Here is a 25,809-nt window from a genome sequence, read left to right on the forward strand (position 1 = left end):
TACCGAGGTATCTCATTGATCATTATACCAGGCAAGGTGTTCACTGAGATTTTTGAAGGGAGGGTGCAGGTTGAGAGTAAGTTGGATGAAAACCAGTATTGTTTCAGACCACAGAGGGGCTGTCAAGATCAAATTTTCAGTATGTGCCAGGTACAAAAACCATGTTTCTCTCGACCCCTTTAATCCAGACTTTGCTTAATTCGGACAAGCTTAAAAAATAAATCCAGTAAATAAATAAAAATATTTTTTTTAAACATACACTTCTACAATGAATTACTGCGAAATGATGTCTTAATTTCACAATATGGAGTTCTTATGTCTGGAAAGTAGGCTACTGTACAATGAAATCACAAAGATGTCTCACACCAATTGTTTGCATAGCATATTTCTCAGAACAGGTTACCTTCTCCCCATTTATTGATCATTCATTGGCAGGTAGTGGCAGCTTGAAAAGAAAGAGATGGAAGAATGCCCTTGTCCGTGTTACCCGTGCGATGCATTGGTCACTAATGAGGATTGTTGCCCTGTGGACTGCCTGTCACCCACACCACCACCTAAGGACAGGAGGTCGAGGAGCCTATGTACCTGCTACCGTAGTTCGTCTGACTTCAACTCAGTTGTTCAGTTAACACTTGACTAGTGCACACAGTGTCACTTAGCAAACCACTAATAACATCTTTACTTGAAAAGTTGAGAGTTATTGAACGTTTAGAAAATGGGACTACTGTTGCTGTTGCTAGTGTATATGTGGAATTTGGAAACAAAGAAACCATTTATGACATACTGAAGAAAAAATGTAAATTAGTAATTTTAATTGAAATTTAATGTGAATAAAGAAACCTGTCAGATGAAACAAATGTGTCCACCAGCAGAACAAAACTTAGATCAAGCAGTGTACAAGTGGTATGAACAATTTTGTGCAAGTAGAATAGCAGTGAGAGGTGTAGAAATTCAAGTTGCCGCCCAACGTCTGGCGAAACAACTTGGCGTAAATGGATTTTCAGCTAGCTCTGGTTGGCTATTCAGATTTTGCAAATGCCACAACATTGTAAACAGGAAGATGTCCGGAGAAAGATTAAATGCAGATGCAGAAGCTGTTGAACCATTCAGAGTAAAATTCACACTCTCATAAAAGACGAGGGTTTATAGTTGTGCCAGGTTTACAATGCTGACGAAACTGGCCTGTTTGGGCGCGCGTTGCCTGAGAATACTCAAGCCTCAAAGTAATTAAAAATCACACCTAGAAGGAAAATAAGTAAAGAACGTGTTTCTGCATTGTTGTGTGTCGGTGTTGACGAGAGTCACATGTTGAAACCTGTGATTGTTGGAAAAAGTGCCATTAAAAATATAATGTCCTCCTTGCCTGTGCATTATTTCAAGTCCAAAAATGCCTGGTTTACTTCAGAGATCACATCAAATTGGTTCCACAACTAAGCAGTGCTGGAAATAAGAAATCACCAATTGTATAAATCCCAAAATGAGGTAAAAGTCATAATCTTGTTGGATGTTGTTTAACCTCACTAACAAAAGGTGTTGAGAAATCCATCACAGAAGAAGAGATTGAGGTCTGGCTTGACAACGATGAAGGGGATCCAGGCTATCAAGTAATGAATGAAGATGAAATTGTAGTTAGTGTAAGCAAGATTGAAGATAATGGTAGTGCATCTGAAAGTCAGGAGAATGATATCAGTTCACAACAAAAACTTAAATTAAGTGAGGTTAAACTCATCCCGACATGAAAAACCTGTGTAGTAAGGATGGAAAGATTAAATGTCTATTCTTTCCACGTAACACAACTTCACTAATCCAACCGATGGACCAGGCTGTGGTGTACGCTACAAAGAGGTTATACAGAAAGACATTCCTGTCTGAAGTCTACGAAGTTGAAGAAGTTGATGGTGAAGACAAACAAGCAGAAAAACCTCTACAATCATACAACTTCACGTCAATGATCTTTAATTTAAACATCAGCAGTGAACGATGTAACATCATTTACACTGTCCAATGCATGGAACAAACTCTTAGGGCCTACATGCCTACAATGTTAAACTTGACAGTAAAATTGAAATCAAGGACTATCACGAAGCACTAACAAAATGTGGTGAGAACTCCCCATCACAAAAAAGAGATTGACGAGTGGCTCGACAACAATGAAGGGAATCCAGGCTACCAAGTAATGAATGAAGATGAAATTCTGGATGGTATAAGCAAGATTTAAAATAGTGATAGTGCATCTGAAGGTGAGGAGAGTGATATTGGTTCACAACAGAAATTAAATTAAGTAAGGTTAAACAATATCTTAATTGTGTAATTGCTTTTGTTCAGCAGAGTGAAAATGAGGAAATGTCTGTGTATTATAATCAAATGATACACTTGTGTGCACTTATTGTAAACGGAATGAGCAACAAGCCACAAAGAAAGATAGACAGTTACTTCAAACCAAAGGAAACCAATTTATAACCTTCTTGTTTCATCAACACAAGTTAGCAAGTAATGAACGTACTTCATTAAGTTATTAAACCATTCTTTTTCACGAAAATTCCATTGTTTCTTTTCATTTCAGTTAATCCGGGCAGTTATGTTTATGTTTTAACCTTGGGAAAAGATGTTCGCCGTACTGGGGGACTATGGGTTAAAGGTAGATTATTAAAATCAATCAAAGGCATTTATGTTGACAATTGGGCTGCAGTGAGAATTGACAGTAGAATGAGTTCTTGGTTAGACAAGGCTGTAATCTTCCACCTTTGTTGTTCATAGTTTACATGGATCATCTACTGAAAGAGATTAAGTGGGAGGGAGGGATTCATCAGTTTGGCCTATGCCAATGACTTTGTCTTAATGGCAGATGGTTCCAAAAGCCTGCAGTCTAATATCTTGGAACTTAATAATAGGTGCAATGAGTATGGTATGAAAATGATCCTTTCTAAGACTAAATTGATGTCAGTAGGTAAGAAATCTAAGAGAATTGAATGTCAGACTGGGGATACAAAGCTGGAACAGGAAGATAATTTCAAGTATTTAGGATGTGTGTTCTCCCAGGATGGTAGTATTGTGAGATTGACCGCAGTAACTTAAAGCTAATGCAGTGAGCTCACAATTGCGATCAACAGTATTCTGTAAGAAGGAAGTCAGCACCCGGATGAAACTATCTTTACATAAGTCCGTTTTCAGACCAACTTTGCTTTATAGGAGTAAAAGCTGGGTGAACTCAGGTTGTCTTATTCATAAGTTAGGACCCAGTTTCTTTAACAAATGTTGAGTGTTTCCATTGCTGTTATGGAGACTTAACACATAATTTAGCAAAATGGCCGTCTCATCAAGAATTGTTAACTTTAACAAATTTTTAATACTCAAGTTAAATTAACATGGCAGCAGCCCTGTGCTAAACCTCTTAACAGCTATTAACATTTCAAAATGGCAACATGTAGAAGACGTAAGTTTGAAGCTTTATTGCTGTATGAAGACTATTTATAAACTGAAGAAGGCAAAAGATGATCCATACTAAGAAAAACAACTTTTTAGAGTTGTCAGAATAAAGTTTTATACAAAGATATCTAGTTACCAAAGCCATAATGAACAAGGTACTAAAAAAAATTGACAATAGGTTAGAGTTTCCTACAGATTGAAACTTATCAGTGTCTCCAGTGCAGCAGTTGCTTATAGTCCTTACATATTATGCTTCAGACCCTTTTCATGTATTTGTTGGCAATTATGTTCATAAGTGCAAAACAAGAGTGTGTAGAATTCTGCAAAGAATTCCTGCTGCCATTGCAGCATTAACAAGGTATTACATTATTTTCTCCACAGTAAAAGAATGCCCAAAAATCATTCAAGACATACCAATTATCACATTTTCCTGGTGACAAAGAGCCTTAGATTGCACTCGTATTAGAATATATTGGATATTATGATATTGTGATATTATGATATAAAGATAAATTTTTCAAAACGCTTGCATACTTTCAAATTAAATTTATAACATTCATCATAATAACTCTTTTGCTGCCTTTTGCTTGACATGTTTGTGACTAGTAATCTACGCTAATCATAACCTATAATAATGTCAACCATGTATGACTAAATACTGTTTCAGCACACCGCTAGGAGTGGTTTATGTAAAGAAACAAAAGCCGCTCACTGCTAAACGTGTTCATAAATCTCACAGAAACGTGTTAATTTGTCTTTAACAGTTGTTTCTTAACAAATGTTGGAAATGTGTTTGTGAAACAGGGTACTTTTAACTGAAGTGTTAAATTAATAACAATTGTTAGTTAACATAGAGTTGAAGAAACTGGGCCTAGAAGTAACCAACATGAAAGTAGCAAGAATGATTGCTAGTACTAACAGGTGGGAACAATGGAAGGAGGGTTGTACTCGGAATGATGAGATGAAGGCTAAATTAGGAATGAACTTGATGGATGAAGCTGTACAGTGGTGGGATCATGTGAGACAAATAGAGGAGGATAGATTACCTAGGAGAAAATGGACTCTGTTAGGGCGGATAAGAGAAGTAGATGGAGACCAAGACTACAATGGTTAGACTCAGTTGTTAACAATTTAGAACTAAAGGAGGCTATTGAACTAGTTACAAATAGAGAATTGTGGCTCTAGTTAGTCAATTCATAGAGGCTTGCAGACTGAACGCTGATAGGCATAACAGTCATAATGAAGATATATGTGTGTATGTACTCGAATTGCACAGGAGTAATTGAGGACCGTTTTTGCAAAACTTGCTTTCTGCAAAAAATGGGAAATTTACTTTTTTATTGATTCACATTCATATTGAAGTCCTCTATAGGATGGTGAAACCTGTTTTTGTATAACATGCTTCTTGCTGCAGTAATAGTCGATAAAATTTAGCGAGCTTTTGCAAAACTAGCTTTCTACTACTTAAGAGTTACAGCAAAACTTGCTTTCTACAGGAATGATTTTCATTTTGAAGTCATTGAAACTGTTAATCTTTATAACTGCATGGATTTGGTTTAAAATTAATACGACAATGGTTCTCTTGTTGGTGTTAATAAATATCTGATAAAATTAGAATGATACTATTTTCCTTTCTTTTTGTGGTTTCTTTTATATTCATAAAGCGTATATGCCAAAGACAATGTTTAAATTATTTTGAAGACTATGATGTCGAATAATTTTGAGTGAAAGGTGGATAAAATGTCCATGTAAAAAAATTTCATAGAACAAGAATAACATTCCCTTCTGAATTAAGTGATGGTGGTGGTGATTATTGTTTTAAGAGGAAGTACAACTAGGCAACCATCCTCTATATAACACTAATCAGAGGGAAAACTGGAAGGGATCTGACACTTTGAAAAATGAAGGTATCGGCCAAAGGAAGACAAAGGCCACGAAGGGCATGAAAATGAGAGACTCCCTAGGCCTCCATACGTAATAACGTCGGGGTCCAAAAAGGACAAGAGTTGACCAAGGGAGGTAGAATAGGATAGATGAAAGTGAGGATCCTGGAACAATTAAGTGGAAATAATGCCAGGACTCAGCTAAGGGCCCCGTGGTCGTCAACCCACGCTCCAAAGTTCAGAGCCCCTGGGGCCCCTTTTAGTCACCTCTTACGACAGGCAGGGGATACCGATATTCATCAGAGTGTACATATCAGAAATTGCAGGAATGGTGTACTGTAAAACTTACACTGTTATTAAATACATTTAATTGATGGAAAAACCAAGATAACTCATGTTTTAGTAAAATTACTAACACTTTCTTCACTAATATTTTGTGTAGAATGCAAGTTTTGAAAGAACTGTTGACTTTTGAACCCTCACACAGTGTACAATTCTTAAATTAAATAAAACCCAAAGATCACCCTGTAATAAGCACTAATTATAAAGTTGATCAACAAAAAAGAAAGGTTATAACTAAGAAGCCCTTCTTGGAAAACAGTTTTTTGTCTCTCCTGAAAAATTTCACTTTTTCACAAAGCAAGTTTTGCAAAAAACGGTCCTCAATTATAAAATCAACTCTCGTTTATGAACACACTCGGATAAGGAAACAGACATTTGTTTGAGAGTCCTAAAGCTTGTTTTATCTTTCGACTATGGACTGAACTGGGGTTTTGAGTCCTAATACTGTGCATTATAAAAATGGAAACATTACTTTTGAAGACTGTACAGAAATGTACTCTATTGTCAAGAAGAAAATAAGTGTTCCAAAGTAGTATTATACCTGCTAGCCCAGACACCTGGTCCTCCAGTACCATAATTGAAATCAGGTGAGTGCTAGAAAGTCATAAAATGTTGCCAACCGATGGATTCTAAGTCTAGTTACTGTGATCAATCTGGCATGTGCTGTAACATTATTTTTCTTTAATAATTTAATATTATTATTATTAGTTTTTCATCCTGCTCACTGCTTTCACAGTTTTTCAAGATGTTGAAGTGCTGGAATTTTGTCCTGCAGGAGGTTTCTTGTGTGTGTGTGTGTGTGTGTGTGTGTGCGTGTGCGTGTGTGTGTGTGTGTGTGTGTGTGTGTGTGTGTGTGTGTGTGTGCGTGCGTGCGTGCGCGAGAATATCTACCAACACGAGGCTGCCAAATTTGAGCACCTTCAAATACCACCAACTTGAGCTCAAAAGACCAACACTCTACCTTCAGAAGCCCAGCCGTCTTTTTCTCTTCACTCACTTGTCAGTTGTTTTGTCTCTAGTACCATGGCATTTAAACGTAGTTTCGACAGTCTGCTAAAAAGTTGAACTTATTAAGTGTGCGGAAAATTCTAGTACAGTTTTTGTGTGCTTGTAGTTAAATTCTGTGTTCTGTCTTCATTAATCATTATAGTAAGGAAAATGCTACATTATTAAATATAATAGTGCAAAGTGTAGTCCACACCTAAATCTAAATGACCTCTTTAGGGAACTTCATAATGTTGTTCTGTACATTATTCATGAATTAATGTTGTAAACTTCAAATATTGCATTGCTTATTTCAGGCCTAGTATAAAATTGCATGATATTTTCCTTCTTTTTGACCTTTTTTTTAATTCAAAGTTTTAAGGCATTTATACTTTATGTATAATTACAGTACGTAGTCAGTTTCATTTAAATAGTGAAGGTATAAGTAATACATATTATAAATTTGCTGTTAGATTGGGCGACCTCGCTCCCAGAAAAGGACACCTGCCAGATGCAGATAAATTGTTTTGTCCCTTTGATATTCATAAATCAGAGGTTTCACTATATAGTCAGTTGGTCCTGTAAGGGTTAATATATACATGTGGATGGTCCAAGCACATGGAATATTCAGATGTAAGGTCACAACAGATACAACAAGAGCACTGGAGTTGAGAAATATAACTGCTCTTAGTACAGTCACCAAGATCAGTGACAGAGGAAGTAATGGTCTCTGTGAAGTTTGCTGCTTTGAAGTTCCTTGAGCACTGCTCTGAAGATGCTGGCACAGATACCTGAATTAGGTGTTGTTTGTTTTATCTTAGGCATCTTCAGCCTTAACAGTGTAGTGTTGTTGCTTTAAGCTGGGCTCCAGAGTGAAGCTACACAGTCTGCTGCAGAACGTGGGTCCCTGGAGCAAGAGCTTGCGGCTAGCAGACTAATGGCAGAACGAGCTGAGAGGGAGTTACGTCAGGAGTCATCGAGACTACAGGCCGAGGTGACAGCGCTGCGTCAGAGGCTGGACAGGGCTGACTCAGATCTGCTCCATAGCCGGCGGGAGAACTTGCGTCTCTCAGAGCAGGTGGCATCCCTTGAAAGAGAGGTGTGAAATCATGCCATCTCAATTGAATTGGCTTGCTTATATTATTTATTGTAACACCGTAGAAAGCAGAAGTATAACTTTTGTGAAATGATTTAAATCAAATTGGAGCTTAATTCAGGATTATAGTAGAATATTTAAATATTTGTACTGCCTAAGAAATTAGTGTAGAGTAATTTTGTGGAAAGTTTTTACTATTTCTCTAGTTATACATTTTTCTAATCATCTGTGAGAATAGTAGTGCTAGAAATTTTGGGTTAGTTATAAACAGTCTTTTGAGAATAATTTTGAATTTGAAATAACAAATGTTTCTTAAAAATGAACAAAACCTTCCAGTTTCATTAGTCTTCATTAATCATTAATTGCTACATTATAAATCTTAAATTGGTATGAGTATTTGAATTATCCATTTTTAAAAAATAGTAATTTAATGTAGATCAAAATTTCTGATGTGAATGAGTGCCCAGCAGGTAAGTTGCTCATTTTCATGTAATTAAAAATAGTCGCCCTATATTTCTCATCCAAGCAGATTTATTTTATCGACTTTTGAGGTTAATAGTAAACAGTTACGCAGGATTTTCTGTGAAAGTAGAAACATTTTGGTAATATTGTAAAATGCTTGTAACCATAATAAATTATACCTTGTATTGGCCCAAATATAACACTACCCCAAAGCTGTGAAGGACTTTATAAAATCCAGCTACATGATGGTGTATGAAGGTGTTCCGCTATTTAAAAAATTTGCAGTTTCAATACCATTTTATGAATTTAAAAAAATCTTTGGATTTTTCTTCTAGCATAATAATCAAAGGATAAATGATATATGTATCTTATCGTTTCTGCAGATACAGTTTATCCAGGTCCATATTCTTCCTGAATCTTCCCACATTGTTATCCTTACTTCAGTCCATGTTATCAGTGTTAAACCCAGTCACTGTCTTGTCGGTTCTGATTCTTTCCCAGACTTTGGTTATGTACTGACCAGTAGTTACATCAGTCCTTCAGTCATCCATTCCTTTATTACTTTGTTTCTAAAAATAATTTCGGCCAAAAGAGATACAGTAAATGAAATGGTGTATGGCTATTAGTGCCAGGAGTGTCCGAGGACAAGTTCAGCTCGTCAGATGCAGGTCTTACGATTTGACGCCCGTAGATGATCTGCGCGTCTTGATGAGGATGAAATTATGATGAAGACGACACATACACCCAGCCCCAAAGCCAGTGGAATTAACCAATTATGGTTAAAATTCCTGACCCTGCCGGGAATTGAACCCAGAACCCCTGTGACCAAAGGCCAGCACGCTAACCATTTAGCCATGGAGGCAGACAGAGATACAGTGATGTAATGTTGCTGCAAGTTAGAGGGGTGGGTCGGTGTTCAGACAGGAGTGAGAACAACAAAAATGAAGCCAGCAATTAATTGCAGAGATAAAATAATAGCAATTCAGCCATCATACCTACCATGATACATACAAGAAAAACCTTTAATACCGGACAAACAGTGGGTATTACTGTAAAGATCATGTGTTATTTTACTGGTCACAACTGCAAAAATTATGTACAAAAGGCTGAGTAGAGTAACTAAACATTAAAACTATGCCAATATATCCACCAACTTGTCAAATCACGACATTCCAAAATGAAAGACATCCAACATTTCTGCAGCATCAAAAGTGAAATGAGCAATTTACTGGCTGATTGGAAGAAATTGAGAATACGCTGGCGAAGTTTCTTGGGTATATCTCGCCTGAGGAACTCCCCCACCCACCATTCCTAAACATCGATACCACCAAAGGACCCATGAAAAAAATCAACATTGCCGAAGTTAAGACTGCTTCGAATCAAATAAAACCAAGAAAAACCATTGTCTCAGACTACTTTGCGACAGAGTTGTGATGCTCTCTTATATGGGGTGCTGCAAGCTGGTTAACACAACTGTTCAACCAAGTCATTACAGAGGGTCTGACCGGTAACAGATTACTGCTACACCCATCTTTAAGAAGAAAGGAAGTGTTTTAATTACAGTGTGATCTAACTTCTGAACCTAATAGTGAAGGTCTTTTGAATATATTCTAAGATGGTCAAAATGACCAGAGCCAATCTGAATTTGTGAAAATTTGCAGCACAGCTGATTCAACCAATGCCGCATGATTTCTAGCTGAGCAACACTTTCGTGGATCTCAGGAAGGCCTTTGATCACATGTACGACCTGCCACAACGCTGTCCCAGATTACCTTGTTAATTGGGTGCAGCTACTTGATACAGTGCCGTGTAGCGTGCAACCTACTGAAGAAACCTCTAAATAACTTTAGCATTATTACAGGCATCATGGGCTCGAGCCTATCACCCCTTCTGTTCATCTTTATAATAAACACTGTTTCAGGAGACCTGCATTGACTGATACCCTGGACCCTCCTATACACTGACATCATCATGTTAACTGAAGAAAACAAACCTAACCTTCCATTATTTCTATTTGATTATTTCATTAGTGCTATCCTAAGGTATACTATTTACAGTTTTCATACAAGTGTTTCATTCAACAATCAATTCTCATGTTATAATATTTTTTCCTTTCCAATAAGTACTAATCCCCGCTCCATTTCTCCAACACATGTTCACCTGTCTTCATCTTGCACAAACTTTCTTTTTGCCTGTAACGGTGCATCGGCAGAGACAGGTCTCGTTGCGACAGTGGGATAAGACAGGGCCAAGACTGGAAAGGAAGCAACCATGGGCTTAATTAAGGTAAAGCCCCAGCATTTGGCTATTATGAAAATGGGAAATCACAGAAACCCATCTTTGGGGCTGCCAACAGTGAGGTTCAAACGCATTATCTCCAGAATGCAAGCAACCAAGTAAGCAAGATTATTTTAGTTGCCCTTAGTTCATTTGATACATCAAAATGCCTTCTTTATGACACTTCCCCTTTGACATGGATCTTCAGTTTTTTTAGTCAGTCACTAATTCAATTATAGAGGTATAACCCTATTATCACATGGGCTAAAAATAATGGAGAAAGTCATAGAAAAAACTGAGGGATATAATAGAAACACAGTTAGAAGAAGAACAATACAGCTTTAGACCGAATAGATCAACAATAGACTTTATATTTACAGTGCGAACAATAATGGAAAAACAGCTAGAAAAGAAAAAAATCATCTTCGTATTTTTGGATTTGGAAAAGGCTTATGATACAGTTAAGAGAAAACATGTATAGAAGTGCCTACTGAAAAGGAATGTACCAAAATCATTAATTAACAAGATAAAAATGTTCTATCATGAGAGTAAAAGCAGTGTACAAGTGGCGAGTGAAACGTGACTGGAACGTTTTATGCAAAAAAAAAAAAAAAAAAAGTCTCAAACAAGGAAGTGCACTGTCACCATTATTGTTTATTATATTGATGGATGAAATCATAAAACGTGTAAAACAGAGTATCAGTAGTGATGTAGAGAATGCTTTGGTATTTGCAGATGATGTGGTGATTTGGAGAAGGGGAGAAAAGGAAGTACAAAGGTAACTGGACATTTGAAATGAAAATCTGAAGTAGTTTTGAATGGTAAGTAGTAAGAGGAAAACTGTAGTCATGCACTGTGCAAAAGAGAAAAAGAGAAGCCAAGTGAACATAGACAGAGAACGGTTAGAAAATGTAGAACAGTTTACATATCTAGGTAGCATTATTAATGGAAGTAATGAAATCAACCCTGAAATTAATAACAAGCTAAGTAAAGGTACAACATTTTATCATCAAGTCAGAGAGCTATTATGGGATGACAAAGTGCCCAAGAGAACAAAATTAACATTATATAAACAATATTTTATACAAGTTGTAACATACGGACTAGAAACGCTGGTAACTAATAAGAGACAAGATAGTAAGATCCAGGCAGCAGAAATGAAATTTTTAAGAACATCGGTTAAAAAGACAAAAAGAGATAGAGTTCAAAATATTAAAATTAGAGAAGAGCTAAATATAGAACCGTTAGTACAGAAGATACAGAAAGCAAGACTGAGATGGTTCGGACATGTAAAAAGAATGGGAAAGGAACGGGTAGCAAGAAGGGAATTGGAAAGAGAAGTTAAGGGAAAGAGACCAGTTGGAAAACCGAGAAGAAAGTGGATGGATCAGATTTGGAAGGACATTAAAGAAGCTGGGACCGGGCGAGTTGGCCGTGCGGTTAGGAGCGTGGAGCTGTGAACTTGCATGCGGGAGATTGTGGGTTCGAACCCCACTGTCGGCAGCCCTGAAGATGGTTTTCCGTGGTTTCCCATTTTCACACCAGGCAATGCTGGGGCTGTACCTTAGTTAAGGCCACGGCCGCTTCCTTCCCATTCCTAGGCCTTTCCTGTACCATCGTCGCCATAAAACCTATCTGTGTCGGTGCGACGTAAAAAAAAAAAAAAAGCTGGATTGGATGTGGTGGAAGTAATGGAGCAGGAAATGTGGAAGGACAAAAAGTAGTGGAGGAGGCTTGTTAACCACACCCAGGCGACTGGAGTGGGACATTGATGGTGATGATGATGACTAATTCAAAAAGTCAGACTTTTCTCACATTTAAGTCCAATCAGTCAGTCATTTAGGACTGTTGTCCAGGTGGCAGATTCCATATCAGTCTTTCCTTAAATTTCAAATAACTTTGAAATTTATCAAACATTTTCCTGAATAAATTATTCAAATCCGTAATTCATATTCCTATAAATTAATATTTGCCCCAATTTGTCCTCTTAGAATTCCAACTTTATCTTCATATTATCACTTTGACTACCAGGAAGTTGCCAGGGCATTTAAACCTCCAGTCCAGCCATTTTTAAAGAGTCCCTGCCTGCCAGTCCTATCCTCTGCACTGTGGAACAAAAATATTTACTACTCCTATATTATGCTTTGAATAATGTGACAATTAGAACATACATGGGGAACGAATTCTAGTATAATTTTAAAGTGTGATATCTGTTGTCACATGCTCTGGGATGCAGAGGGAAGCCATACTTCCTGCAGTACCATCTTGTGTTAGGTACTTCTTTTTTTATTGAGACAAACTGTACATCTTCTTGTCGGGTAGGGGTCAGTTTTCAGAGGTGGGAATTTTAGCACAACATGTTCATACATTTTTCCATCCAGACGTGAGGGGGGATCTTTAACTGATGCTCTTCGTGCGGGGGCAGGCTGGTGAATGGATTGCGGTGAAGTGGATGCTAGTGATGACGTGTCAGAGAGGGCTGGAAAGGCTATTCTGACTTAGGTCGGGCCTGAGACTGGGACAGGGATAGAGGTTTATGACCTTCCTTCAAGATATTGTCTAGAAACTGTCTGTATGAACTGTAGATAGGTAATTTTTGTCTGGGCATCGAACTTCTGGAAGAGAAGGAAAGAATTGAAGAGGCTGTACTGTAGTAAATAAATGAAACCTTTCTTCGGCCATTTACAAGTTTTCCTCATGAAGGGGTATAGAGTGAGGTATTGGTCAGTAGTGTCTGTTCCATACATGTGCTGATTGTTATCAGCTACGGATAATGGTTTCATAACTTTTCTGCCGAACTTTGAAGTGACTTCAACCATTTCAGCAGAATGTATGGATGAAATCATGGTGATTATTTTCTTGTCCTTCCAAGAAACAAGAAGAATTTCTCCATCACATTTGAATGTCATTCCCCCTCTTTTCAAGGATTTTTGTTGGTTCCTAAGATCCTTTGGTACTCCCTCGTTTTGCCTGATTGTCCCACAAACCGTGGTATTCTGTTCACGTAAGGTTTATGCAAGAGTAACACTGTTGCAGTAGTTATCCATGTAAACAGATTACCCTAGGCCTAAGTATGGACTAAGAAGTTCGAGGACAGTACAAAGGGCACTAGGAAAGTTATGCAGTACACTTCTCCATACATCAAAACCAGTCACTGAATCAACTCTGCCACATTTCTTCGGTTACATTTTCACACTCTTGACCCCATGCTGCCAGAAGCTCCTCGTCGGATGCAAAACGCCACCCTTTCAGCTTCATCTTCACTTCTGGGAAGAGTGCGAAGTCACATGGGGAAAGATCAGGACTGTATGGAGGATGATGAAGCACAGTCAACCCTGGTCTGGCCAGTAAATCCATTGTTACATTAGCACGATGTGCTGGAGCATTGTCATGATGCAAGAGCCAAGTGTTGAGCCGTGACCTTGGATGGAGCTGCTTGAGAGCCTGGATGACCTGAGGCAGACAAGTTTCACTGCACCACTTTGGAGTAACTGTCCTTTGTGTTTCTAGCGCAACCCGAGTCAGGATGCCCCGTTTAGTGTAGAATACTGCAATCATCCTTTTCTTCACTGACCTTGACTTTCGCACAGTCACAGGAGTACCCTCATCTTCCAACAGCCACACCTTGTTCTGGGATTTTGTTGGGACATCGTAATAATAAAGCCGAGTTTTGTCACCTGTAATGATGCTATTGGCGTTACGTGAAGTCCCATTTTCAAACTGTTTTAGCATTTGTTTTGGGCACCATTCCACTCAATGTGCCGTTTGTTCCTCTGAAAGTGAATGGGGCACCCAAAGGAAACAAACCTTTCTAACATAGAGATGGTCGGGTAGAATTGAATGAATAGCTGGTGCAGGGATGTGGAGGGTCTCTTCTACCTGCCGATATGTCAACCGTCTCTCTTGCTGCAACATTTTCCTCACAGCTTCAATGTTTTCCTCAGTCACTAATTCGGAGGGTTGCCCAGAACCCCAAAATTTACCCTCTGGAACTCTTTGTACCAGCGGAAAATTGTTGTCCTATGTGGACAGTCTTTCCCCAGCACAGGAGTCATTTCCTCCAGGCACTGGTCAGCAGTTAATCCACGAGCAAAATTGTAGCGGATAATTGCGCGATATTCACATTTAGACCACACTGACGTCTTAACTTGCTTTCAGTCCCACTGCTTGGTAACAACTGGTGTGAAGGTCGTGCCTTGCTGTCTTCTAGAGCAGCCAACCGTTTTTTGCGTATTGCAGTGCCCTTTGTACTATTTAAGGCCATTCCACTTGCATCGTAAATTATCAATTTGCATATGTATCCAGTTTTAGATTCACAAACCATTCTAACCATAATTCCATACTTACTTATTTTAGATGGATTGTACACTAGAAAACACAACCGGCCTCTCCAAGCAAGCATGCCTTCATCTAAAGCGATCTTTCAGTCGAGACTGTAACTACTGAAAACTAATCCGAAAGTTTTTATAATATTGGCCTGATTTTATAGAGCCTGTCTGTACTGTTTCCATAGTTACTACTGTCACTAAAATGCAAAAACATCGTAATACTTTTAAACCTGTTCCTGGACTTTGTTGTGGAAAATACAGGTGTTGAAAACACAGGATCATCTGCCCAGTACATTTTTAGCTCCAGTTTCTGTATAATTCCGTTTATTAACATCAAACCTATAAACTTTTTCATTTCGGTCACTGACACAGGTTTCCATGTTTGATAAATAGAATATTTCATTTGGCGACGTAAAGCCACTAGCAAAAAAAAAAAATTTGTGAATGGACGCGGTGCACTACTGAAAACCTGCTGTGTGTATAAGTTAGTCTGCTCGCTCACACACATACTCAAAAAACTGTCACTGAAAAAAAAATTTGCAAAAGACATTATTTCTTTACTGTTTGGAACCTCTACATTTAGGCCTACATTTTCTAAAATCTCAAGTAATGAGGGAGAATAGTCCTGAGATGTGTCAGATAGAGGAGCACTGTCTGGTATTTCACCATTATCGCGCACTGTTGTTTCATCCTCATCACTTCACTTTCACCGTCTTCATCTGGAATGGGTTAATCTCCGGAATCATCATTATAATCATTACACCAGCTTCAACAGATATAAACTTACCATTCACCGTACTGCATCTTGTTTGTGGCACTAACACAACAACACTAGAGTCAAGACCGCGGGCTTGGAATGTGCCGGGAAAGAAAAGTATTTATGCTGGACGAGTCAAGGCGGGAATTACTTTTTTGACATGTGTTAATGAAGGTCAGAACGTTCATCTATGAAAGAATGAAGGAATTATGATCCGTAGCGTGGTTTTAAACTTGAAATTTTTGCGCAAGTGGGGGTTACACTGGCAAAATGTTATCAACCTTAAGACATCTACGAGAGTTAATGCATTAAGATATTTACAACCTTGAAGAGCTCCACTCAAGCGTAATCATATAGTCATTCCACACCATCTCTTCACTGACAGCTCAGAACATACTACTGAGTTTATCGGTTCATCTCGTTACTCCCAAGTCTTCCCAGCCCAAAGGTTGCAACATTTTCTTAACACTACTCCAGTGTTCTCCCTAGGCCCTTTTTAATTTGCGCACCACCCTGCCCATTTTACAGACCGCCCAGCTAACATAGCCTACAGTAGATATGTTTTAATTGTATAATATTAATACGTATTTGAGTCAGTGGGTGCTCCAAATTAAAATGTAAATACTGTAAAGGGGTTTATTTAAGAACACTGGAAGTTCAAGATACTCTGTTACGTCTTGTTCATGATAATATCACTAAACTAGTTCAATTTTCTAATTAATGTTTACCTGTCTGATATTATTTTTACTACCCTAAGGGGAATGATTTGAAATTTTATCATATTCACTTTTTACATAGAATTACCCGCCCGGCTACTCATTCCATCAATCCAGCTGACGAAAGTTTCTGGCGAGAACACTGTACTCTTTTGTTGGAAATAGCCCTGAACAAATTGTGTTGTTTTCCTTTTGATCTTTTCCCGCTCATATATCAAGCAATTCTGGTGTCGGTTCCATACACTGGAACCATACTCTAATTGGGGTCTCACCAGAGACTTATAAGCCCTCTCCTTTACACCCTTACTACAACCACTAAATACTCTCATAACCATATGAGGATATTTGTAACCTTAATTTACAATCTAGTTACCTAACAAAGATCTTTCCTTATTTTAACACCTAGATCCTTACAGTGATCCTCATGAGGTACTATCACCCCATCAACACTGAATTAAAAATGAGAAGCCTATTCCTCGAGAACAAAATCAAAATATTAGGTTGCCCATTTTTATTTTTTAAAATTTGCTTTACATTGCACCAATACAGATAGGTCGTATGGCAACCATGGGCAAGGAATCTTTTTTTTTTTGCTAGCGGCTTTACGTCGCACCGACACAGATAGGTCTTATGGCGACGATGGGATAGGAAAGGCCTAGGAGTTGGAAGGAATCGGCCGTGGCCTTAATTAAGGTACAGCCCCAGCATTTGCCTGGTGTGAAAATGGGAAACCACGGAAAACCATCTTCAGGGCTGCCGATAGTGGGATTCGAACCTACTATCTCCCGGATGCGAGCTCACAGCCGCGCGCCTCTACGCGCACGGCCAACTCGCCCGGTGGGCAAGGAATCAGCCGTGACCTTAATTAAGATACATCCCCAGCATTTGCCTGGTGTGAACATGGGAAACCATGGAAAACCATCTTCAGGGCTACCAACAGTGGGGTTTGAACCCACTATCTCCTGAATGCAAGCTGACAGCTACGTGACCCAAACCACACAGCCACTCGCTCGGTACACATTTTTAATGATAATAATAATTATTTTATTTTAATATTCCTTAATTTGGAACAACAGTAAACCAAATACATCACTGAGATTGGTAGGGCACAATTTTCAAAACAACACTTTAAATAAAATGTTTTAACTTGTATTTGGGCCAGTGAAGTAGTTAGTGATCTTTTTTAGGTTTTTGTAAGGGTACAAAATGATGTTGGTGAAATGCTTTAATAGTAATCGCAATAGAAATAAGATCCATAGTGGAAAATGTAGAATATTGCTGTACAGAATTATATTAGGCTTGTTCCTTTGTAGTGGAATAACTGATCAATTCAGGTTTGGTTTTAACTGGTGTGGCTTATACATTGTATACTGTTACAGAAAGTTTAAAAAGCTTTTATCCTACAGTAAATCAAACAGAATTGAGATCCATGGAAGTATATTGCTTTATTTGTATTGGCTGTAGAACTGCTGTAGAGTTGTTTCATTATCATATTGGGTCTGTTTCTTCATAGTGAGAGTGTTAATGATTGATTCAGTAATTGGTGTAACTGACGTAATAACTTTTGTCATATGTTGTTACTAATGCAGAAGAACAAATAGAATACCAATCCTCAGTGAATGAGAGAATTCCTATGCAAAGTAGATGAAAGACAGTTAAGGGTGATAATATGACATTTTGAATCATAATAACATCATAGCATTGTGATCCGAACAGATATTTTGACCCAATGTTAGACGAGAAATATGAAAAGAAAGATCTTTGTACACCTCTTAACACAAAAAGTGATCATCTGAAAATGTCTAAGTCGCTGAGTACAAGAAAGACATGAAGGAAAGAGCTTATTGTCATGGAAATATCTTGGCTTCATTAGTTAAGACACAGAGATTTATCTACACTTTGCCGATTAAAGAGTGCTCTTCTCTGCTTAGGAGTTTAAATAATAACATTCACTACAAGTATTGCCCTAAACTGTGCTAGTCACTTTTCATAGAACTGTGCAACTTGGTTGGCAAAGTGCGTATTAGACAAATGTATACTGCCGGGAAAGAGAGAAAAAAAAATGCAACATCCTCAAGGACAAGGTCATTTTATTCACAAGTGATGTGGCAGGTAGTTCATCATTGCAGGAGCATATGATAACAAATTCAGACCAAATGAAACACACATCTCAGTAAAGGGTACCCAAACAGTCGCATCAATACACGGTGCCCCTCTGGTGGCAATGCAGGCTTGTATTCACCCATGCAAACGATCATAAAGATGCTGAATGGCATCCTGTGGTAGATTGTTCCAAGCATCTTGCACCTTTTGATGCAATTTGGCAATGATTCTTGCAGGTTCTGGAGAATGCGAAAGTTCCCGCTTCATCATGTCCCATACGTGTTCAATTGGCGAGAGATCCGGTGATCTTGCTGGCCAGGGCAGTTGTTATACACTGCATAGAGCACATTGCATCACAGCAACTGAATGCGAGTGTGGATTTTCCTGCTGAAAAAGCACATCACCTTCCTGTCAAGAAAATGGCAGTAGCATGGAGACAACAACCTGTGCAATGTTGCAGGCACTGCTTACGTTACTCTGCAGAAACACCAGCTGTGACAGTGAGTTATAACTGATGGCCCCCACTCTATGAAGCCTGGGGTGGGACCTGAGTATCGTGGGTGAATGCAGTCTGGAATAGGCCGCTCACCAGGTCTACACCATATATGTGTACGTCCATCACTTGCATACAGACAGAACCTATTCTCAGCACTGAAGACAACAGAGTGCCATTCCCCTCTCTAATCAAATCTTTCACGACACCAGAGTAGTTGTGCTTGGTGGTGTCGTGGTGGCAGTGGTAGCCTGGCCAGAGGCACGTGTGATCATAATCCTACAAGCTACAAGCAGACGATTCCCAATGGTCCTTGGTGACACAGCAACATGTGACCAGATTTTGTTCCTGGATGATGTTTGGTTGGCCACTGCTGCTCGCACAATGCGTCGATCTTGCTGTGTGTCTGTACTGCGCGGACGTCCGGAGCATGGTCTATGGGTGTGGGAATGTTCTACAGACCACTGCTGAAAGCAGCGACATACCACCGATACATTGTACCCAACATGTGCAGAAGTCCATCAGTACGTCCATCCAGCATCCTTCTGGCCCACAATGTGACCCCATTCAAATGGCTGCAGTTGTTCAACAGGAACACGTGAACCCCTCAGTATGCACTTATTATACCCTGGTGTCACCGAACACAATCTTTGAGGATGCTGCATTTTTTTTTCTTACTGCAGCGTATATTAAAGAGGAAGGTAAGAAATGTTTATTACAGAATACTATAACACGGGACAAGGTATAAAATGTTAGTTTGATGCCAATTCTTTTGTACAAGAATCCACTCAGTTGTGGGTTCTTTTTTGTTTGTTGAGAATGTGTACAATGCCGTATCTTACAATTCAGTGTAAGATGATTTGAGACTATTAAAACCATAATGATTAATCTACAATAGAAGTAGGCATAGTCCTGACCCATCAGAGAATGAAGACATCAGATTTAGAAAAGAATCATGAAAATGGGAAAGATGACAAACACCATGGCCTTCTCAGATTTATGGTTGGAAGAGAATAAAAGTTGTTCAAACAAGGTTATATTAGAACTGAGTAGAGGAGCCTATATCTGTTCAGGGTCCCTTAGTTTTCATTTACATCTCAACTTCTTGGAAACTCCGCTGCTTTCTGATGAAAGCTCTAAGTGAGTAACTTTTTTGCTAGTTTAACATTACACTGACACATTGAAGATTTTTGATGTTGCTAAGATTGGGAAGGTGGCAGCCATGGTCTTAATAAAGGTCCAACTCCAGCATTTACCTGGTGTGAGAATGGGAAACCACAGAAAACCATCTTTAGGGCTATCAATGGAGGGGTTTGAACACACCTTCTCTTCTATACAGGCTAACAACTACACGATCTAAACCACAGAGCCAGCTCGCTCAGTAAGTGAGCAACTTCTATGGAATGAATTGCAAATTTTGGTGTTGCATAGGGATTTACTTTTTTTTTAAATATAATTGAAGCTAAAATGACAACTATTTACTGGAATGTGATTCTAATTGAAACAAGGGTTAGAGAATGTATAAGAAACAAAAGATATAGTCAGATATACATAGGTTATTAATCAGCACTCAAAAATTAATTTTGCAATCTATTTTTTATGAAAGATTAATATTGTTTTATTTGTGGTTTATTACAAAGCTCCATGCGCATAGAAGTGTGCAGCTGTGAGCTCGCATCCGGGAGATAGAGGGTTCGAATCCCACTGTCGGCAGCCCTGAAGATGGTTTTCCGTGGTTTCCCATTTTCACACCAGGTAAATGCTGGGGCTGTACCTTAATTAAGGCCACGGCCACTTCCTTCCAACTCCTAGGCCTCTCCTATCCCATCGTCGCCATAAGACCTCTCTGTGTCAGTGTGACGTTAAGCCCCTAGCAAATATATGTATATATATATTACAAAGCTAAGGATAACTTCAAAATAGTTGTTACCATCTATAGATTTTTTCATTATTGATGAATTGAATTGAAACAGCTTATTTAGCTTACCTGTTCCAATGCAGAAAGTAACTACATATGGTATAAATTAACTAATATTGCTTTGTACATGAAAGGAAAAACTTCTGTTCAGGTCTCATTGAGAACTGTAGCATAACCAGTGTGAAGAAGCTGACCTATTGCTACCCTTCTCAATTAATAGGTCGAGTACAGAGTTTTCTTTCCATTACCAGGATAAACTTCATTCATCTTTCTCCTTTTATCTCGGGGTGTTCCCTAGGCTTTACCTCCAAAACTTCTCATCAAGGCTGTTCTGTCAGAGTTCATCTTTATGTTGCTTACAAAAATTAAATGTTTTTAAGTAGATTTGAACTGAAAATATTGTTATGTATTGTGGGGGTAAATAAGTAAGAGAGAACATGGTAGCATCCTATTTCTAAAATTTATTAGCTTAAGCCCTCAAACTACACATTTACACACTCATGATTGCCGAGCGCACAACTTACACAAGTACACAGGTCACACACTTACATAGTTCACGCTCTCTCTTAGTTTCTCATTGTTTATCTACAGTGATACACACAGTCTTCGATCACCTACACTACACTTACTCAGCCGCTCAGTCACACTCGTTGGTGTCATCACATTCCTCAGTCCACGGCCTACACACATCAGTCACGTCAGTCTCGCAGCTCCACTTACAGTCCCATGTCGACACCCAGTGTTGTCCTCCACACTCCACATGAAAAGGCCAAGTCCTCTTCCAGCAGCTGGTCAAAGACACACGCACGATGACAGGCACACAGAAGCGAGTCCTCGGCTGCAACAGACGGATACTCCAACAGACTGACACCTCAGCCCAGGCTGTTATTAACACACAACTCACAGAGTCCACACGCTGGACTCACTACACCAGCTGAACTACACCAACTGACTCGTAGGTCATGCCGAATAAATACCTGGGCCCACACCATCCCAGAGTCTTCCTGAAGGCAAATACTCTCCTCGCGCCACCCAGTTTCTTCCATAACACCGGAGGCCTCCACTGAGTGAGCAGGATGATCCAGTACATTGGCATGTTGGACGCAGTGGCTCACCATGCCACATTATTGAATAACCCCACCAAGACTCAAAACTTGATATTTAAGACAGGTATATTAACTATACCAAACAGCCAACATTAAAGCACAACACTTTCTGCTCAAAAATCTGTCCTTCAAAGTCATTTCCAGGATTAAGATATGACAAGACTAATTTCTGGAAAGCTGTTGAAAACTTGGAAAGGAAGGGGGTATGATATAATGTTCTTCAAATAGAAATCCACAACTTAAATCAAAACATTTTCTTTTATTTTGGAGGGTTGGTAATATAGGAGTATATTAATGTTTTATTCAGAAATCCTCAAAAAAATATTTTGAAGAAAACTCTAAAAACTCAACATAACAGTTCTAAATATAAAATTTAAGTAGTATGGAGTAAAATATCCCATATGCTTCATTGACAAAGTTAAGTATCTTTAGTTAGTAGACTTTGCATATACAGTGTGTTTAGTTTTTTCTCTGTGTGCTGTATTGTAAACTGGTAAATTGGTGATGGAATATTGTATTTATACTTTGTTTTCGATAAGAGTAGTTAGAGCAGTTGTATATTTTTGCTGCAAAATACTTATCTGATTACAATGTAATGCAGAATCGTTGTAGAATTTAGTTATAATTGTACCATTTACAGAATTAATATAAATTCTTAGTGGAGCTTACTTGCTGTATTGTGTATATGGAATATCTTTTTCATGCGTGTATGTGTCTCTCTCTTTTAACTCTTGTCCCGTTTCTCTATGGGGTCAAGTATGATTTAAGATGAATCTTCATAGTGAGTTTTACAACTGGATGCCCTTGCTGATGTTAACCTCATCAGACGAGTTATTGAGATGAATTGATTAGTGTGATATATGATAGGGAGAGGGTGATACCCGATGTCGGCATGTAGCTCAGGAAGGGAGAGGGTGATACCCGATGTCGGCATGTAGCTTATTCCTGTCAAATAGTACCAAGAGGTCTGCTCAAGACTTAACGGTCCCATCCAACAGACGAATCACCTCAGCAGCATCATTTGCCCTTACTCCATATGAACACTGTGGAGAGATTTGGAATTGAATCCAGTCTTCTGGGATACAATCCAGTGATTAGAAATTGTATACCACCACCTCTCCTACCCTGCTGGCCAATGTTCTGATGGTGAAAATTTTTCCACTAATGGGACTTCAATCTGTCAACCAGACCTTTAATGAACATAGCCACCGAGTAGGCTATTACAATGAAAGACAAAAGTGATGTCCATCTTCAAGCTGCCCAAGTTGGATATTCAGTTACAAAAGCATTTACTAGTCGCCCTATCTCAGAACCTTTGGACAGTGTTAAGGAATCATTCACAAACTTCAAACAACAATTTCTTCAAAGATTAGTGGACAACATGAGTGCTGGGTTTTATTTTTGAAGGTGTTAATTTTTTAATAAAATGTGGTAGCTACAGGAAGAAAACAAAATTTTATTTGGTGACAAAAAAATAGTCTGTATGTAACACATTGAAATTAGTTCCCTCAAACACTGGCACTTCCATTGTTATGAATGGCAAATTTTGCCAGTATAACCAAATGAAGGAAAACAGTTATTGTTGAAACAATAAGGGGACTAATGCAAAGGCTACAAATAATACTAGTATCTTCCACAGAAGGTGTTTTTTTTATTTTTATTTTTTAGTGGAATGAATAAGACTTTTACTAAAACTCTAAATTTAATGCAAACCAAAGTACTAGTGTCTGTGATGTTCGTGATAATTTATGGGTCAAGTCTAAAACATTTTCCTGCCCAACGGTTTGCAACACAGTGAATAAGGGCCGGATATCATTCTGCAGCAGACATCCCACATGGGAAAGAGTCTTCCAGAATTTTGTTTTATCAAGGCAAGCTGTTCCTCTCAATTTGGTGAGTGTATTATTATTTAGAATATTTACATCTATGCCAAAAGTGTGTTTTTTTCAAATATTCATCAGAATCATGGGTATTACTACATTTCTTTTTATTTTCTGTGTGGAAAATATAATTATGGTAGTACATTGCACCCACTTTTAACTTACACACCCTAGTCAAAACATTTGATTTGAACCCTGCCCTTCAATACTAACTAACTGTGCTAGAATATGATTTAGACACACAAACTGTATGTCTAATCAGCTACTAGCTGTACCACACAACTTGCCTAATACTGCAAGATATAAGCCCAGTACAATTAGAAACTTAACTGTTTTGCTTTGAAACTTTCCTAATTATGTGAATTAATGTGTGTATGAATTGTCTTACAAACTTGTTGTTTAATATCCTTTCATTCAATCTTATTTCTTTTGAAATGATGTAGAGTTACCTTTGTCAAAAGATCCTTACTGTCAGATTGCTAACTCTTTGTTACCACTCATCTCTGGTGACAATGATGTGCTTTACTACTGGAAATCAATTTCTATAGCGAGAACAACACCGTAATTATGTTGAGTTCACATCATCATTGTTTCCTCTATCATAAAAATTACATTCTTATAATGCCGTCGTGTCATTTTGGTTCAGTAATTTCTTTAATCTCATCCACTGAGTAGATAGGTGTTTCTTTTCTAGGAATATTTTGGCAGTATTTAATTGCATGATGTATTCAAAGAAAATTATTACTTTTTATGGCAAGCTGATCCTGACCATGATGCTTTTATCCTACAGAGTAGACTTGTTATTGCTATGTCAGTGAAATGCATAGCATAATATTCTAATTTATTTCATATTGTATTTTTCTTCCGTTTTGTATTCAGGGAGACCCTTGTTTTATTCTTGTAATGGAATCACTTTTGTTTATCTCATATTTGCCCTTCTATTGGCTAGACCTTACTTATCAGTACTAATCTGCTTCATGACTTATATGTCATTAATTATTGCTCTGTTTCCTAGACATTTTCTTCAAAACTTCAATCTATTCACTGAAACACTCAACAATCATTAACCTGGTTTTCTAAACACTGATATCTAATCATGTTAAAATATCTTCTTGCTAATTGTCCCTAAGCATGTGTATCATGTGGTGTGTGAGTTGCAAGGATGTTGAGAACAGCACAAACACCCAGACTCCGGGCCACTGGAATTAACCAATGAAGGTTAAAATCCCCGACCCGGCCGCAAATTGAACCCGGGACCCTCTGAACCGAAGGCTAGTACGCTGACCATTCAGCCAACGAGTCGGACACACTCATAATAAGATAGTATGATACCATTGAGATGATAATAATTAAAGACTCTGTTGCTATTTGTAACTCTCAGAAGTTCGAAGATAATAATTAATACTCTGCACTAGCGAAGGGTCGAACCAATTCATTCGAATGAACTAATTTATTTTTTATTATTATTATTATTATTATTATTATTATTATTATTATTATTATTATTATTATTATTATTATTATTTCCCTCCAGATCTACAGTATTTCCTACCTTAGTGATCCTTAATGGAGAGAAATAATATTGCCCAACCTAGGCGAACACCTTCAAATTCACTCTCCTAGATGAATTAATAATAATGTGATGATAATAATAAGCATAATAATAGATAAGAGTACTAGAATAACCAAAACAATATGTTAAATATAGTGGGCCCTCCCCATAGTGATCACTGCGCGGTGGAGCGTAGTATTTACCAGCTATTCGGTGATTGCAAGAGATTCGCAAGGCTACTCGGACATGTAGTAGGAGTTGGGTATAAAGGGATAATTGCTCCCCTCCTGCAATGCTAACTGCTGGTTGGAGTCTGAAGATTTGCCAGAGATTCGCGAGGCTACTCACAAATGTAGTAGGAGTTTGGTATAAAGGGATAATTGCTCCCCCCTGCAGTGCTAACTACTGGCTGGAGCTTGAAGATTAACAGAAGAATAACTGCAGAATGACTAGTAGGCCCTCCCTGCCATGATCACTGCGCAGTGG

The 25,809-nt window shown here is 38.3% G+C and overlaps 1 protein-coding gene across 3 annotated transcripts in view; it reads left to right on the plus strand.

The window, feature by feature from the left end:
- The window catches only part of LOC136876967 (uro-adherence factor A), a 203,144-nt gene that overhangs the window by 87,495 nt on the left and 89,840 nt on the right, over positions 1-25,809 (plus strand). For 2 of the 3 annotated variants that reach the window (XM_067150737.2, XM_067150738.2), the window contains exon 8: positions 7,496-7,734. In XM_067150737.2, coding sequence (XP_067006838.2) covers positions 7,496-7,734 — 239 coding nt within the window. The remainder of the gene's footprint in view (positions 1-7,495; positions 7,735-25,809) is intronic. The other variant, XM_067150739.2, reaches the window with a different exon arrangement.

The sequence above is a fragment of the Anabrus simplex genome, chromosome 7 (genome assembly GCF_040414725.1).
Source record: "Anabrus simplex isolate iqAnaSimp1 chromosome 7, ASM4041472v1, whole genome shotgun sequence".
In the NCBI taxonomy this organism is placed as follows: Eukaryota; Metazoa; Arthropoda; class Insecta; order Orthoptera; family Tettigoniidae; genus Anabrus; species Anabrus simplex.